The sequence below is a fragment of the Delphinus delphis genome, chromosome X (assembly GCF_949987515.2).
Source record: "Delphinus delphis chromosome X, mDelDel1.2, whole genome shotgun sequence".
NCBI lineage: Eukaryota > Metazoa > Chordata > Mammalia > Artiodactyla > Delphinidae > Delphinus > Delphinus delphis.
Window position 1 is genome coordinate 23,696,791 of NC_082704.1, and position 14,562 is coordinate 23,711,352.

Genomic DNA, 14,562 nt, shown 5'->3' on the forward strand with positions numbered 1-14,562 from the left:
TTTTTAATGGGCCAGGTAAAGTATGCAGATAATTTCCCTGACCTTTGAGAAGATGAAGAGTTTTCTGAAAGGTCCTTCAAAGCTATTTCCTGTCTCAATCTAAGAAGTTAAAAGTTAAATCATCTGAATTAGCATGTTTATCCTCCTCCCCCGAAGGTATGAGTTCTACCTTCTAAAATTCTGGCCCTCTCTTAAAATCCATGCTGTCTTTTCATCCTTTAGCCAGTTGTATAAAAATGACAAATCTGTCAGCCACAAAGGAAGACTAATAATGATGCCTCAGAAGCTTCGTTTATTTTTCAATCTGTTAAAATGAAACCAGCCAATCACCTCTGACTACCCATAATAATGAAATTTAAAAATATACCAGGAGCCAAAAACATATAATAGAAACCTCAACCAGCGCCCACTATTCTCATTCAGTCTTGGCAAGTACGGAGGGAAATGCAGAATTAAGAAAACAACCTCGGATAGAGGCAGAAGTGGGGGATGTGAGAAACTAGTCGCATTTTAAGGAAAAAAGTTAAAATTGCTGAGAGGAAGAAAAACCGTGGCTTATTTTGCAGTAGGCATAGATGGAGAACCAAGTAGTTTTCTTTGTTCCTTCCCCCCAGACCCTTCCTGCCGCCCCCCCCACCCCCCCTTAGTAGATCACCAGGAAGCCACCTTCTAGGGGAGGTTATACACTTTGCTGGAAGCTCACCTTTACAGCCTGCTGATTGCCATCTATTTTTATGGCCCGAATGAACAGCATCACCTTCCTCCCTCCTCGCCACGTAAAAAATAGATTAAAAAAAAATCCGTAATAAACCTTGTGAGAAGGTGACTTGAATCTCTGGCGACCTCTTCGTGCTTCAGTAGTCTAAGCCAGCTGGCCAGAGGGGCTGAGAAGTGAGCTAAGCCAGTGAGCTTATGGAAGACTGGCCTGGAGAGAGAGGGAGAGCGGCAAAGCCACAAAGATGGGGGAGCTGGTGGTGGGAGCTGGGGCTATTGACATTGGTTAGCATGTGAAGATCTGTTTGAAGGCAGGAGCCGTGATACTGTGGGGTCCTCACCCCGCTTCCAAAGATCACATGAAAAGAACAAACAAAACCCACCAAAGAGCAGAGAATAGGATCAGGGGAGACATTTCTTTCCCAAATGGACTTAAACAGTTAAATGGATCCTGGCAGTTAGAATAATTAGATAATTTAAATTGTGACTCTGTGGGCAAGAGAGGGAAACCTGTCTCAGCTAAGTACACTTACTTGGTAGCGAAATGCGCTCAGTTACAAAAGGAGCGTGCTCTCAGTTAGCAGGTATATTTCAAATAGCTTGAAAAAAATGAATGGAATAAAAATTTGCAGCTGATGAGTTACATTTAGCCAGCAAAAGGGATTTTGCCTGGGGCTCCATTAGAGCCTGCACTCCTAAGTCCCACTGTCAGTCCCACCATCACTATTACGCCTCCATCAACAGATTTTTACTTAAGCCAATGCGTTAAGAGCACAATTCCGTGGTGAATAACCTTTAAGGTTACATTTGCCTTTTCCTTGCTTCTTGCAAACAGCGCGTAATCCACAAGCACATTTGTTGGCTGTAAAGGTGTACAACAGCAATTTTTGCAATGACAGTGCAGAGAGGGAATATGAGATCTGTGTGCTAATGAGCTGACACTGCAGAGGCTGGGGTGATGTAGTGTGGAGTGTACTACAAGTGCACAGCAGAAAGACACAGGAGGGGACTTCAAGGGAATCGGAGGCATTTCCTGAGGAACCAGGGGAGCAAAGCCACACCAATGGGACTCAGCAGTCCCTTGGTGTTGCCACATTCCCCAAAGCCCTACGATGATCAAATCTGGTTTTTAAAGAACAGACGTGTATACAACTTAGAACGTGTGTGACACCTCTTTTCATAAATACTGATTATGGGTGTATAGGTGCCTCTGTGTGTGTGTGTGTGTGTGTGTGTGTGTGTGTGTGTGTGTGTGTGTATGAATGCATGTATCCTGAAATCATAGTATTCACACCATGCTTCTTTCTGGGGCTACCTAGCCAAATTGAAAAGTAAAGCAGCAAACTCAGTTAATCACTACGAAATAAGAACATGTGCTCCAAATCAGCTGAGTCTCTTCGATAAACTTCAATTCACCTCTGAGCTGAGATCCCAAATGAACCACCTTTCAAAACCAGAGATGCTTTTATTGGCCTCTTAAGATGCGGATTGAGGGCGGAGTCTGTCTTAAGCAAACCTCTTGGGGGTTGTGCAGAAAAGAATTGGTTGCTGGTGAAGAAGAGTCTTTAAATAACTGATGCCTGGGATTCATTGCAAGCAAACTCTCTGAATACGTTGGGGGAGGGGATGCAGAGGGAGAGCAGAGAGCAGGGACACATACAGAAGGCATTACCGTTTGTTTCTTTTTGGCTTTTTTGTTTACCTGCATACCTGTGTCCTCAGAAGTGTGTGTCTGCCGCAAGATTGAGGGTGCAGGAAAGATCATGGAAAGAGATCAATTCTAGTGTTAGGGGAAGCTGAAACTAGGAGTTTTGAATGGGAAGAGGGGAAAGTTTCTTTAATTTTTGCCATTCTATTCCATATTGAAGCAGAGAGGAGAGGTGGGCAAGCAGGTTTGGACTCACCTGGGGTTTTCTCAAATTCTCCCTAGGTCTCCAGGGAGGGGCAGGCCAGAGGATCCAGGGTGTTTTTTTTTTTTCCTCTGTGTAATAGAATGGAACCAGGGGTCACCTGCCAGGCTCCAGCGCTGAACTAGTATTGTGTGCCGACATCTGTGATATGTGATCTTCACTTCCATGAGAAAAAGAACTCTCAAGGGCAGGGAAAGAAATGAGATACACCTGCAGGGCTTCCCTGGCCCCGTGAAATGATTGTTTTCTGCATTCAGAGACTATCAGACGGTGGTTGGACTAGTCATCTTCCTCATACTAAGATTGTAGGCAGCGGCTACCAGGAGACAGCTTTGAGATCTGGCCCCCATTCAATGATTGTGACATTCAGAGAGGACTGTTTCGGGGACTGGAGAAGACGACAGCTTTCCTCCTCTGTCTTCTGAGCTGTAAAGTCTGAGTGTGCAACAGGCAGCTGGGTACACATCACTGGTTTCTAGAAATCTCTCCCGTGTGAGTCAGTGTGTGCAAATATGTGTATTTGGCATAACTAAGGGCAAGGTCGCCTTTTCTGTCTTTCCTGTTGCCCAGTAAGCCACACCCCTTATGCTACACTTTCAAGCCCCCAGCCATAACCCAGCCTTATAAGCTTGTAAGATGAAGTGTTGTGGACTTACGGCGGTGGCGGGCGGTGGGGGGGTGTTGATCAATTTCTTTTCCTTTCACGGTTGTCCCTTTATTGCCCTGAGAGGTAGGGCATTAAGGCAACTCAACACCAATACAGATGACTTAGTGCCTGTTCTCAAACCTGAGCTTTTCACATGGCAAGGATCATTTCCTGATTGCTCCTTGAGTAGCGTTCTGATGGCCCTGGGCTGGCTAGTGTCAGTCTGATTTGACCATAAACAGCAAGACCAAAACCTTGGAAATGAATCATTCCTGAGAAGTCAATTAGCACTCTTATCTCAGTCAACATCAGTGGAAAGACACTAAAGTGAGTTGAAATAAACATTATTCATTGTTAATAATAATAAATCTGGGTAGTTTCATGTATTTGGTTTTAAATCTGTTCTAATTGATATTTAGGAAGCTGCCTTTGGAATTCGGCCTCTTGACAAGATCTCAGGGCTGCAGAATTAAGAGTCAGATGTGTGTTGTAAGTGTGCTGAAGAGACAGGCTGGGATTACCAAAATCAGATGCAAAGTATAGACAGACATTTTGTAACTTTCACACTTAGCTGGAGTTAATAAGCTCCTATTTTTGTCAATGTCGGAAAGCCAAAGAATGTCAAATACAGAGTACCTCAGAACATGTTCATATAAGGATCTGTACCTTCAGCTAAAATTTTCTTAAAGCTGAAAACTGTCACAATTTCTTGCAAAGTAATTCACCTCCATCCCCTTGACCCAAGTCTTCAAATCCAAGGAGGCTGTGCCCTTGGAGACCCTTTCAACAGTTTTTGGAAATCACATATCCTTTGAGGCAGAAGAACTTGAAGAAAGTCATATACAAAGTTTCACCCAACCAAATATAAACATCATTTCTCCCCTGAAAGAAAATCAAAAATTCCCAACTACACCAGCCATAAAAGCAAAACATATTTATGCCATCCTCACCCTCATTGTTGTGAAAACTTTTCATGAAATAAGCTCAGATGAAGAATTATCAGTCTCTCTGGAATAAAACATTCCAGAAAAACCTGTGTCCAACAGGCTATCAGTCATCCAGGTTCCCGTGGTTTTACTTCTCAAAATGAAATGTCCCCTTTCCACAGGAACAATCACAGGGCACAACTAGCTGTTTCAGAAACTGCTTTGGGGGCTGATGAAATTCTTCCCTTTTGGCATTCGGTTTTCCTGCTGCAAGCCTCCGCCTTGCCTTCCACCTTTTGCTCTAAGTTAAGAACTGTGTTGTCCCTAACAATGGCGGGGCGGGGGGGGGGGGGGGGGAGTTGAACAACACTAGGGGAGACAGAACAGAAGTAGCTTTCCAAAGAGTCACTGAGCACTTTCTCCCTTCCCCTCAGTTTGCCAGGCGTTCATCACTTGTAATCAGTTTGTAGTCTTATCAGTTCCTATCAGAGCTCTCTCGGTAAGAAAGGTGATATTCTAGGACAGAAAGAGGCCAGGGAACCGAGCCTGATCTGTCCCTCAAGGTCACTTGTTTGCAGAATTTCTCATATTTGGCTCCTATATATTAAGCGATTGTCAAATTCAGCTCATTCCTACAGCCAGGTGCTAGCTTTAACAGTCAAGTAATGCACATCCTGAATTGACTCAATCAAGAGGCTTCTTTCTTTAATCTCATCTGAAGAAATTTCCCTGAACAACCATGCTATTTTTTCTCTTTTTTTTCCAGCCAAAGGGAAAAAAAAAGGGAGGGGGTTGCGGGGGAGGGAGCGCCAGTTTAGCAGGGAGGAAAATGAAACTTCTGCATGAAACATTATTCACAACAGAGTTTTGTGTACTTGCCTTAAGTCCCTCCCTCAGCAGGATCCTCTGGAGTCGATTTATGTCACATGAAACCTGGATTGACTAGAGCCCCTAAAATGTCTACTAAGGCAATCGCCACCCCAGCACTTACGCAGACCCCAAGTCCCACAAGCAAAATGCAAATGAGGTTCCCAGGTCCCAAAAGGAGGAAAAGCAGATCTACTTACAAGCATTAGTCACAGAAAAACTATTGGAAGAATCCAAGTGATCTACGTGGTAATTCAAATGGAAGGGCTTCTCGGTGGTGTTCTGGTTGGTGTTGTATAGCTGCACAGCAAAGCGGAAAGCGCTGTGCTCCTGCACCGTGTTTCTCATGAAAAGTCCACCTACAAGCAAAGGGAACCAAGATTTGGCTTGTGTCCCCCCCAGGAGTGGTTAGAAATTGGGGAGCTACAGATAGGCGATAACCTCTCAGTGGTACCTGGGTGCGTGATCATGATTGATTTTCAACCTGTGTGTCTTTGAAGACTCTTGTGAACTCAAATTTTGGCCAAGAGAAACCTAGTTTTCCTCTAAAGAGTCGGAGGAGAGGCTGGCGAGAAGGGGGAAAGGGGAAAGAGGGAAAAGGAGGCTGCTTTGGGGTAGGACGATGGAACCAAGAGTGGGACTTCGTTCTTAGGCGGTAGCTTCCTCTCCCCTCTTCCTCCGCTACCTCCCATCTCCACAAGCTGGTTCATCTTTTCGTGGCGCAAAGGGAAAGGTTGGGAAGAAAAACAATTTCATTCCCCCTGCTGCCCCATCCTGTTCCCCACAGGCCCCCGCTCCCCCATGACAGTACAGGGGCTTGGTTCTGTAATGGCAATAATTCTAACTTCTTGACTAGTAAATCCAGGGAGAAGCCGAGAGAACTCCCTCCCAGCGCCCGGGAGCCGGGCTCCAGACAGACACAGCGGCAATTCATGAATTCGTGGTCTGCGTGACTTCGCCGCTCGCTGGCTCGGCTTCTAGTCTCACCCCCGCCTCCTACCCCATCCGCCACTGACCTCGGTTGCTGCCCGGGTCTGGGGGAATCCAGGGTGGGCTTCCACCTCCCCCAGCGCTAGCCGGTCTCCCGGGACCCGGAGACGCGGGACAGGGAGCCCCGGACCGGGTTACGCGCCCTGGCGCAGCCAGACAGGAGGCATCACCCTGGGACAACTTCTAGCGGCGGCACGCACGCCATGGCAAAGTCCGGAGCAGCGAGCCGAAAAGCCGTGACTCTTCGCCCGGCTGCAGCCTCTGGCATGCCTCCCCTGCTCCGCTCAGCTCGGAAAACGCGGCAGCCCACCCCGCCAAGCCCCAGGAGATCACCCCTCTGGTTCCCGATGCTCCCCAGACCAGCCAGCTCTCTGAGGCTCAGATCCCTGAGATTCCTGCCCGATCCCCGTCCCCCGTCTCTTCCCAGGCCATGCAGGACAGGGACCCGCGGCCGCAGAAGCCACGCCAGGGCAGTGGTCTCGGGTGCAAGAGAGCCCGGCCCGACCGGCGGGCTGGCTCGCGCTTACCTATGCTGATGGTGTTGGGGAATCCTCCGTGAGAATGACCCAAAAGCCCCAGGACTAAAAAGAAGACCGCCCGGAGCACGCTTTGCCCCATTTTCTTCTGCCTGGCCGTGCTACGCCTAGAACGAAGCTGACAAGAGCATAGGCGCAACTCGGGAGTCTTCAAAATAATAATAGAAAAAGAAAAAGAATTCGCCGGCTCTTTCACCCCCTCCCCTCAACTTGCTCTCTCGCTCACTCTTCCTTTCCACCCCACACTAGTCCTCCTCCACCACCTCCTCTCTTTCTCTCTCTCTCTCTCTCTCTCTCTCGCTCGCTCGCTCGCTCGCTCGCTTCCAGGCTCTCTCACACCCCCTCCCCGCCCCCCACCTCACTTCTGTCTTCACACCAATCTGGAAGGCGGGTTCATTGGCTGCAAGCTCGGTTCGCCAAAGCGATCTCCCTCCCTATCTCTAAGACAGAGAGAGACAGAGAGAGAGACAGAGAGAGACAGAGAGAGAGAATAAAACCCAAAAGCCAAAACAAAACAAAAAAGACAAAACACAGAAAAACAAACAAATCCCCCAAAGAAACAAAAGAGAGAGAGAAAGAAAAAAAGAAATTAAAAGAAAATCCGAGACTTTTCTCCCCCAGAAGATGGTGGGTCTAAAGAGGGGGAAAAAAGAAGGAAAGAGCGAAAAGGCTCAGCGGCGGTGAATTGGGCTCTTCCAATTGGGCCGGTAGGGGGATATTGATCAAAGTTGATCTGACGTGGAATTAAAGCCGCACACCGCTTAGCTCCACTGCAAACTGCAGCCGCGGACTGCAAAGCCTCAGCGCTGGCGTTTGTCAACACGGGAGATGGAATCGATAGAAATACACTAGTCCTCACGTGGGCCAGCCTTTCAAGCTACAGCCAGCTTTTTAAAGAGAAGAAGAAAGAAAAGCTGCATTGTCTGTGCGTTTGTGCGTCTGGCTTAAAGAAGGAGGGTCTCGGGGGGTGGGCAGTGAGTGGTTACTCTGGAGTCTTTGTAGAGACTCAGAGAAGCAGTTCCCATCACAATGCGCCCGAAGATGCTGCGCATGCCCGGGCCATGCCGCTCAGTTTTTACAGCGGAGATCCGAGAGCGAGTAAAGCAGCCCTCACCCTCACAGTTCTGGGAGGCGAGACCTCCCCGGACCCAAGCTCAGAGCCGGGCTTACGGGGGAGGGGGGAGAGGGCGGTGGCGGGCAGCGAGGGGCTGACAGCTTTGGAGGGCGTAGAGAAGTCCTGCGTGGAGGGGTTAACTAAAAGGTTAATGAAAAGGACAGTCAGTCCCAACAACGAAGGAGGAGAGAGGTGTGGGAATGAGTTGGGATACTGGTGGGGATTGAAAGTTAAGGTTAGAGGAAACTGTTCCTGGCTGCCTTGCTCCCTTGGTCTTGCCTTTGGACATAGCAGCCTAGGCCCCTGACCGATGACCTCAGAGGCCATTAATTCCCCCCACTTCTCTTTCTTGTCGAAGGGGAGGAAAGAACCTTGGAAGTAGGCAGTGCAGCCTGGATCTCTGTTGGGGGTGATACCCTCCACAGAATCCCATGGATGGACCTCTTGGGCTGTAGGCACCCCTCCCCAGCCCCTTTCTCCAGTGGTGAGAAAAAAGAAGACTCTTTATCTCCCAACTCTTTCGCACCTACCCCAGCTACTCTGGAAGAGACGGATTTTGTCCCTCCCCACACCAGCTGTTCTTTTTTTTCATATCTTCTCCTCCTGGTCCACGTGGAAAATGAATCTTCCTGCCAGCCTACAGCAAGATGGCGCACACGGGGCAGGGGATATCAAGGCAGGGGCCCAGGGCCCCAACTAGCACGCTGATTAAGCCAGAACTTTGGCTTTGACGTGACATATGTTGGAGCCTGGAACAGATAGTTTCCAAACCCTTGGGCAACCAGAAAAATGATACTAGGCTCTCCCCAAATTTCTATCCATCCTGATAATGTAAAATCTCTTCCTACCCCACCACCCATGGAAATCTTTTGTCTCCATTTAGATAGTCCATGGCAAAGAGTGAGGGAGAAACCTGGGAGTCAGAGAAGCCGCAATTTGCAAGTGGTTGGAGAATTAGGACGGAAGGGGTAGCAGAGACTAGGTTGGCTACCCCTTGACAAATGTGGAGTGTGAGATAGCGTGGTTCAGGAACATAGGCTTAGGAGACAGGTCCAGGTTCGAATCTATATTCCATTATATAGAGGCGTTGTGTGACCTTGAGCGACTTTCTTAATCTGAACCCCTATTCAGATTTTCACCTGCAAAATGGGAATACTAATATTCCTCTCCTGATAGAATGGTTGCGGATTAAATAAGATAGTGGATGTAAATGCATCTATTTCAGTGCCTGACTAGGAAAAGTTAATAAATGTTAATTTCCAAATTCTCTTCCCTCTTTCTCACCTTTTGAAAGCGCCCTTTTCTCCCCCAAAGTGCCTCATGCTGTCAGCCTCCCCTTTCTCCACCATCCGCCAAACCTCAGACTCTGCTACCCAATCTTTGCCAGTGTTCCACATCAGTCTTCCCATCATAGATCCTCAAGGGCCCTAGGAGACAGGAGAGAATCTGGTAGATAAATCTTTACTAAGGTTCTAACGGCAGGCAGTGGCAATTTAATATTAAAAATGACACATTTAGAGAAGCTCTACTCTGTGCCAGGCATTATATGTTCCTCCTTTTAGATAACATAGTTGCATTTTAATAGGAGCCTTCAATGCCTTGACCCAAAGGAATAACTCTAGTGAGGAGTGTCAGTTTCATTTCAGGTGGACGGACAACATATTTTGGACGGAGGCAGGCAGCTTTCAGCACACCTCACTTCACTCCTGAAGACATCCAGGTCCCCATCCATGCTTGGCTAATACTGAGCAGCAGTGGATGAAGAGATTTGTGGCCATCTTCAGTCATTTGGCTTGAAGAGTAACGGGGTGGGTCGGTAACGAAAGATGAGAGGAAGAAAGGCATCTCAGTGTCTCTGCACTTGAAATTCTCCATTGAATTCATCTCTGTAAATGGCGCCCATCCCTTCCATTTTCAGTCTCCCCTCTCCACTACCTTTTTCCTCTCTTTCATCTGCTGCCACTCTTTCAACTTTTCACTGTCAGCGGCAGCTGTTGGCAGAATTGGACTAGGCCCTTCTGAGCCAGCAGGGACACAGTGGTGGACTAGGCATATTGCTGTTGGTGGAAACGCCTGCTTAATACAAGCAAATACTTTTGCAGTCGATCCCTCGTCCAAGAAAGCAGTGAGATGCTATTTGAACTTCATCTCTGGTTTTCCAGTGAGGAGCTAGAGACTGTACTAGCAGCATCGTAGCCACCAGAAGTTGCCAACAAAGCCCCAAATCTAGCTCTCCCTCTGTGGTTAAGTGGTACCCCTGCTCCACTCAGGAGTACCTGCTAGTCTTAGGACCCGAGGTTTGCACTTTTAAATGAGCTCAATGATACAGTTTAAGCAGCAAGAAAATAATTTGTTGCAGTTCTTATTGAGAAGTTGTTCTGTATTCTCTCATGAGATGGTTGGTCAGGTGCAGTCACAAGAGGGGACACAGGAGAGGCATAGGGAAATGAAGCTTATTATACTCACACGTCCTAGAGAAACAGTCAAGTACACCACAAAGGGGGACCACATGGCGGGGCGCCAAGGGAAGGGGCTCAACCAAGCAAGTGGGAAGATGAGAGAGAGACAGAGAGAGAGAGAGAAACAGAGACCCAGGGGAAAGTGCCTTTATTGGGGGTCAGGATAGAGTACACAAGCAAAAGGCATGAGGGAATTTCATTGGTATATTTGATTGACATTAGGTGACAGTGAAGGGAGAGCAAGAATGGGATCTTGTGGCAGGGGCCAGTCTTACCACACTGATGCACCTGGTCGCCTGGCAGGGTGCGCACAGCCTGTTTCTGGGGATGTTGAGGCAGCAAAAAATAATAATAGTAATAATAAGTTTTAAAATGTACAACACAAAACTGAAAATAGTACTTCCCTCTTGAGGTTTCTGTTTTAGGCTTGGGATGGGACACTTGGGTAAGCAAAAAGAAACGTCAGCCAGTGGAATTTGGAGATGGGGTCTATATCATACATGAAGCTCCATACTTATTAACTGGATACTTTGCAAATAAGAAAAATAATGACGAAACTTATTCTGAGTCATTGGAAGGAAACTGCTCTACCCTTTAAAGTTAATGAAACCAAGATACTATATCCTTTGCCTAATGGAATCATGATAACTTTCTCACCGTTTGACTTGAAACTTTGATTTCTTCAACAAACGTTTGACCACCTGCTATATGACAGGGTCCGCTAGGCACCAGGGATTTAAGGAAGCAAGACAGTTTCTGCTTCCAGTGAATTTCAAGTTCAAAGAGGAGCGGATGTGTTCACTGGGAATGACAATCTAACATGGTAGGTGCTGTGAAAACAGTAAGCCCCAGCTACCACGGCGGTATAGAGGAAGGCGTTTAAATGTCTGAAACAAAGTACTTCCTTTATCCCAGATTCAATCCCATGCCACTAAAAAGAGAAGACAGAGCAGCATGATTTCTAAGGACTCTTCCTGCTCTCATGTTCTATGCTCCTATGATTCCATGAGGCAGGATTATCTTAGGGTCAGAAAAACTGTCCAAACCTTAGCCTGCACTCTAATCAATGAACGAATCTAGGTACTGCTGATTCTTTATAGTTGTCTTTTGCGCTTCCATTCCTGGATCCTTTGGGAAGAATAGAGTCCAGCTGCATCTGGAGACTCTGGTTGGGTGTGACATCTAAGAAAGGTTGGGTCCTCCATGTTATTTCTCTGTCATCCAGACTTCTCCATTATACGACCTCCTCCAGAAACTTCTGTAGAAATCCTCTATGTAGATATCAAGCTAGGCGCTGCTGAATAAATCCACAGCCCTGAGGACCTGAAATTCCAGGCACGGGCCTGCTTGGAACTGCTTTCGGTGGGAGTATATATGTGAGTCAGAGGAGGAGCCTTTTGAACTCAGGTTTAATATGCCCAGAAATGGATCCACAGCGACTTCCAGGAGACGGTCACACCAAGTGAGCAGTGGGCATGGAAGCAATTGTTTCTCTCAAATGGTTTTCAGATTGGCTTGTTTTTTCATAGATGGTAAGGGTGTTTAGAACTCATTATTTTTTTTGACCTGAAGACATCTCCAGGAGCTGTCTTGGGGCACTGTTACTTGGAGGTGATCTTTCACTTTTAGTATCCCTCTTCCAACCTTTTCTGTCTGGACTAAACATTTTCATACTGCCTCCTTTAGTCATGCTCAGGGCTAGTGAGCATGCTCTTGACCCCTTCAGTTCCTATATCAGTTAGGATGCTTCATGCTTCAGATAGGACAGAACCCACAAAAACTGGCGCAAACGATAAGGGAAATGCATTGGCTCATGTAACTGGAAGGGACAGAGGTAGGGCTGGCTTGAGGTTTGATTGGACTCAATAGTTCAAAATTTTTATCAGAAACCTAATTTCTTCTCCTCTCTCCTTTCTGCTTCCCACATGATGGCAAAATGTCTGTAGTCTTTCTTTTCTTCACGTCTGCATCGCATCTTTTTACATCATCGGTTCAAAATGAATCACATGACCATTCCTGATCTAATCTTTTGGCCTGGCAATGTCATGCTTGGGCCACACGAGGCAATCACCATGGCATGGGGGCTTATGCTCCATCCATAGAGCTGAGAGGAGGGAGTAGAATCAGTCCTCCCCGCCCCTCACCAAGCCACATGACTTGCACACAGTGGGAGGAGGGAAAGATGGAGGTTGGGAAACAACCACAATAACCACGGAAATCCCTATCTTCCCAAGTGCCAGTTCCCAGAGAATTGTGAGTCGTAGTAATTTTACTCCTGAAATGTCTACAGGCCCCTGATGACTTGCTGAAATGGTCTTGTCTTTGGTCCATTAGACATAGACTGCTCAATGGTGAGATCTTTCTGTTATTTTAGCAATTCAGTCCCCTAAATTCAGTTCATGATGCTTCTGCTTGCTAGTTAATTCTTTTCTTAAGAGAAACATGTTATATTTAGTGTCCAGGGTGAGAAACTATTATAGAAATAATTTCTTTTCCTAGGGGTAGAGGCAAATAGACTTCCAGATCTTTTCAGAGAGGGACCTAGTGACTCGTCCCTATGTCCTTCTCAGGTTAAGCAGAGGTCTAGGGTGTTACTCCATAGACTATGAAACTGAGGAATCAGAGAGGTTTAGTGAACAGCTCAAGGTCACACAGCCAAGTGGTGGGGAATTGATTTTCTTATCTCTCTAGGGCTTTATCCACCAGACCAGAGTCTCCTTAATGCTGTGAGAGAATTGAATCATAACAAATATATTCTGCTAGGATGGGTACATCTTAGCAAGTAATTATCCCCTGGTGAGCTCTGAATGGGCTTGAAAACTGCAGGTGGAAATCACATGGCTTCAGGACTCCAGCTTCTCACAAAGTGACTTTTTTTTTTTTTTTTCCTGTACGCAGGCCTCTCACTGTTGTGGCCTCTCCCGTTGCAGAGCACAGGCTCCGGACGCGCAGGCTCAGCGGCCATGGCTCACCGGCCCAGCCGCTCTGCGGCATGTAGGATCTTCCTGGACTGGGTAACGAACCCGCGTCCCCTGCATCGGCAGGCGGACTCTCAACCACTGCGCCACCAGGGAAACCCTGAAGAATCAGGCTTTTTTAACACTCCTTTAGACGCAGGAAATTCTGGGTTTCCTGCTTTAAAAATGAATTCAGAGTATTTAGAGGAATGAAAAGATAACTGGAAACAGTTGAATTTTAGGGTACTTGATGGTAGCTAATTCTTAAAGAGGAATTTCTGGGTTTCCTAAAATTTAATCTGCTTCAACCTGTGTGCTGTGAGCATATTCTGTTAAATCTTTATGACATCACTTCCATGAACATCATAATATTTTGAGGGAAAAGAAAAGCATAAGAACCATCCACATTTTTTCTGAGTGATGACCCAACACAACCAAAATTAGTGCTTTTCTCTTTTGAAAATAAGGTATCTCCAAGTTTAAGAAAATCCAATATGTGGAAATACAAATTTGGAGACAGTTTTATAGTTTACTAAAGCATTCACCACAAGTCTCCTTTAAACAGTGAACTGTTCTTGTTCAGTGGTTATCCGTTGGATGTGGTTTTGCCCTCCAGGGGACACGTGGCAATGCCTGGAGACTTTTTTGATTGTCACACCTGCGGGAGGAGGGGTGGTGGGTTGGTGGTTGCTACAGCGCTTAGTGGGTAGAGGCCAGGGATGCTTCTAAACCTCCTATAATGCACAGGACAGCCCTTGACAATAAAAGATTATCCAGTTGCAAAGGTCAACAGTGCCACTGTTGAGAAACCCGACTCCTATGTACTCAGGATAGGAGTTTTTTAAAAACCAAAAGGTTTACACATGCTTTTTCAGAAACGTGGGTGTTGGACCAGGTATCTGAAAACCTGAATTCTAGTTGCAGCTCTGCCCAAACTACACTTCCTGAGCTTCAGTGTTTTGATCTGTGAATTGGGGAGATATCTTGTCTACCTCTCTATATAAGATAATAAAGAGAGGGAGAGAGAGAGAGGCAGAGAGAGAGAGAGGCAGAGAGAGAGAGCGAGAGAGAGAGCGAGAGCGAGAGAGAGAGAGAGAGAGAGAGGTGTCCACTCAATATGGTAGCATTCAGGTAGGTAAAATTGATTAGCTCAAATTATAGAAGTAAGGAAATGTAAGCTTTCTGAGTGTATTTCTAACTGCTTTTACGTTTTTAGGCATTCTGTAGCAATAGCTCACTGGTGAAGAAACTGAGGCAGCACAGAATGTCTGTCACTTCCTCAAATCTGACACAGAATCCAAGGCTTTCTGACTTCCTATGCTGCCCCATTTGCCTCAGTTCACTGCAAGGTACCTGTCGTGCTTGTTACTAGTCATCAGTGCTTCAAGGAATATTATTGTTATTATTATTATCGCTCTGTTTTTTTAAGTTTAGAGAAAATGT

The 14,562-nt window shown here is 46.5% G+C and overlaps 1 protein-coding gene and 1 long non-coding RNA gene across 5 annotated transcripts in view; one reads left to right on the forward strand and one right to left on the reverse strand.

Moving 5' to 3' along the window:
• The window catches only part of GRIA3 (glutamate ionotropic receptor AMPA type subunit 3), a 288,864-nt gene extending 281,991 nt beyond the window's left edge, over positions 1-6,873 (reverse strand). For 3 of the 4 annotated variants that reach the window (XM_060002403.2, XM_060002404.1, XM_060002405.1), the window contains exons 1-2: positions 6,581-6,873; positions 5,264-5,422 (exon numbers count right to left, since the gene is read on the reverse strand). In XM_060002403.2, the coding sequence (XP_059858386.1) occupies positions 5,264-5,422; positions 6,581-6,671 (250 nt within the window). In that variant the 5' untranslated portion in view covers positions 6,672-6,873. The remainder of the gene's footprint in view (positions 1-5,263; positions 5,423-6,580) is intronic. The other variant, XM_060002406.2, reaches the window with a different exon arrangement.
• The window catches only part of LOC132418504 (uncharacterized), a 330,667-nt gene that overhangs the window by 290,790 nt on the left and 25,315 nt on the right, over positions 1-14,562 (forward strand). The window contains exons 5-6 of the long non-coding RNA XR_009518004.1: positions 13,061-13,176; positions 14,336-14,468. This is a non-coding gene — a long non-coding RNA (uncharacterized lncRNA). The remainder of the gene's footprint in view (positions 1-13,060; positions 13,177-14,335; positions 14,469-14,562) is intronic.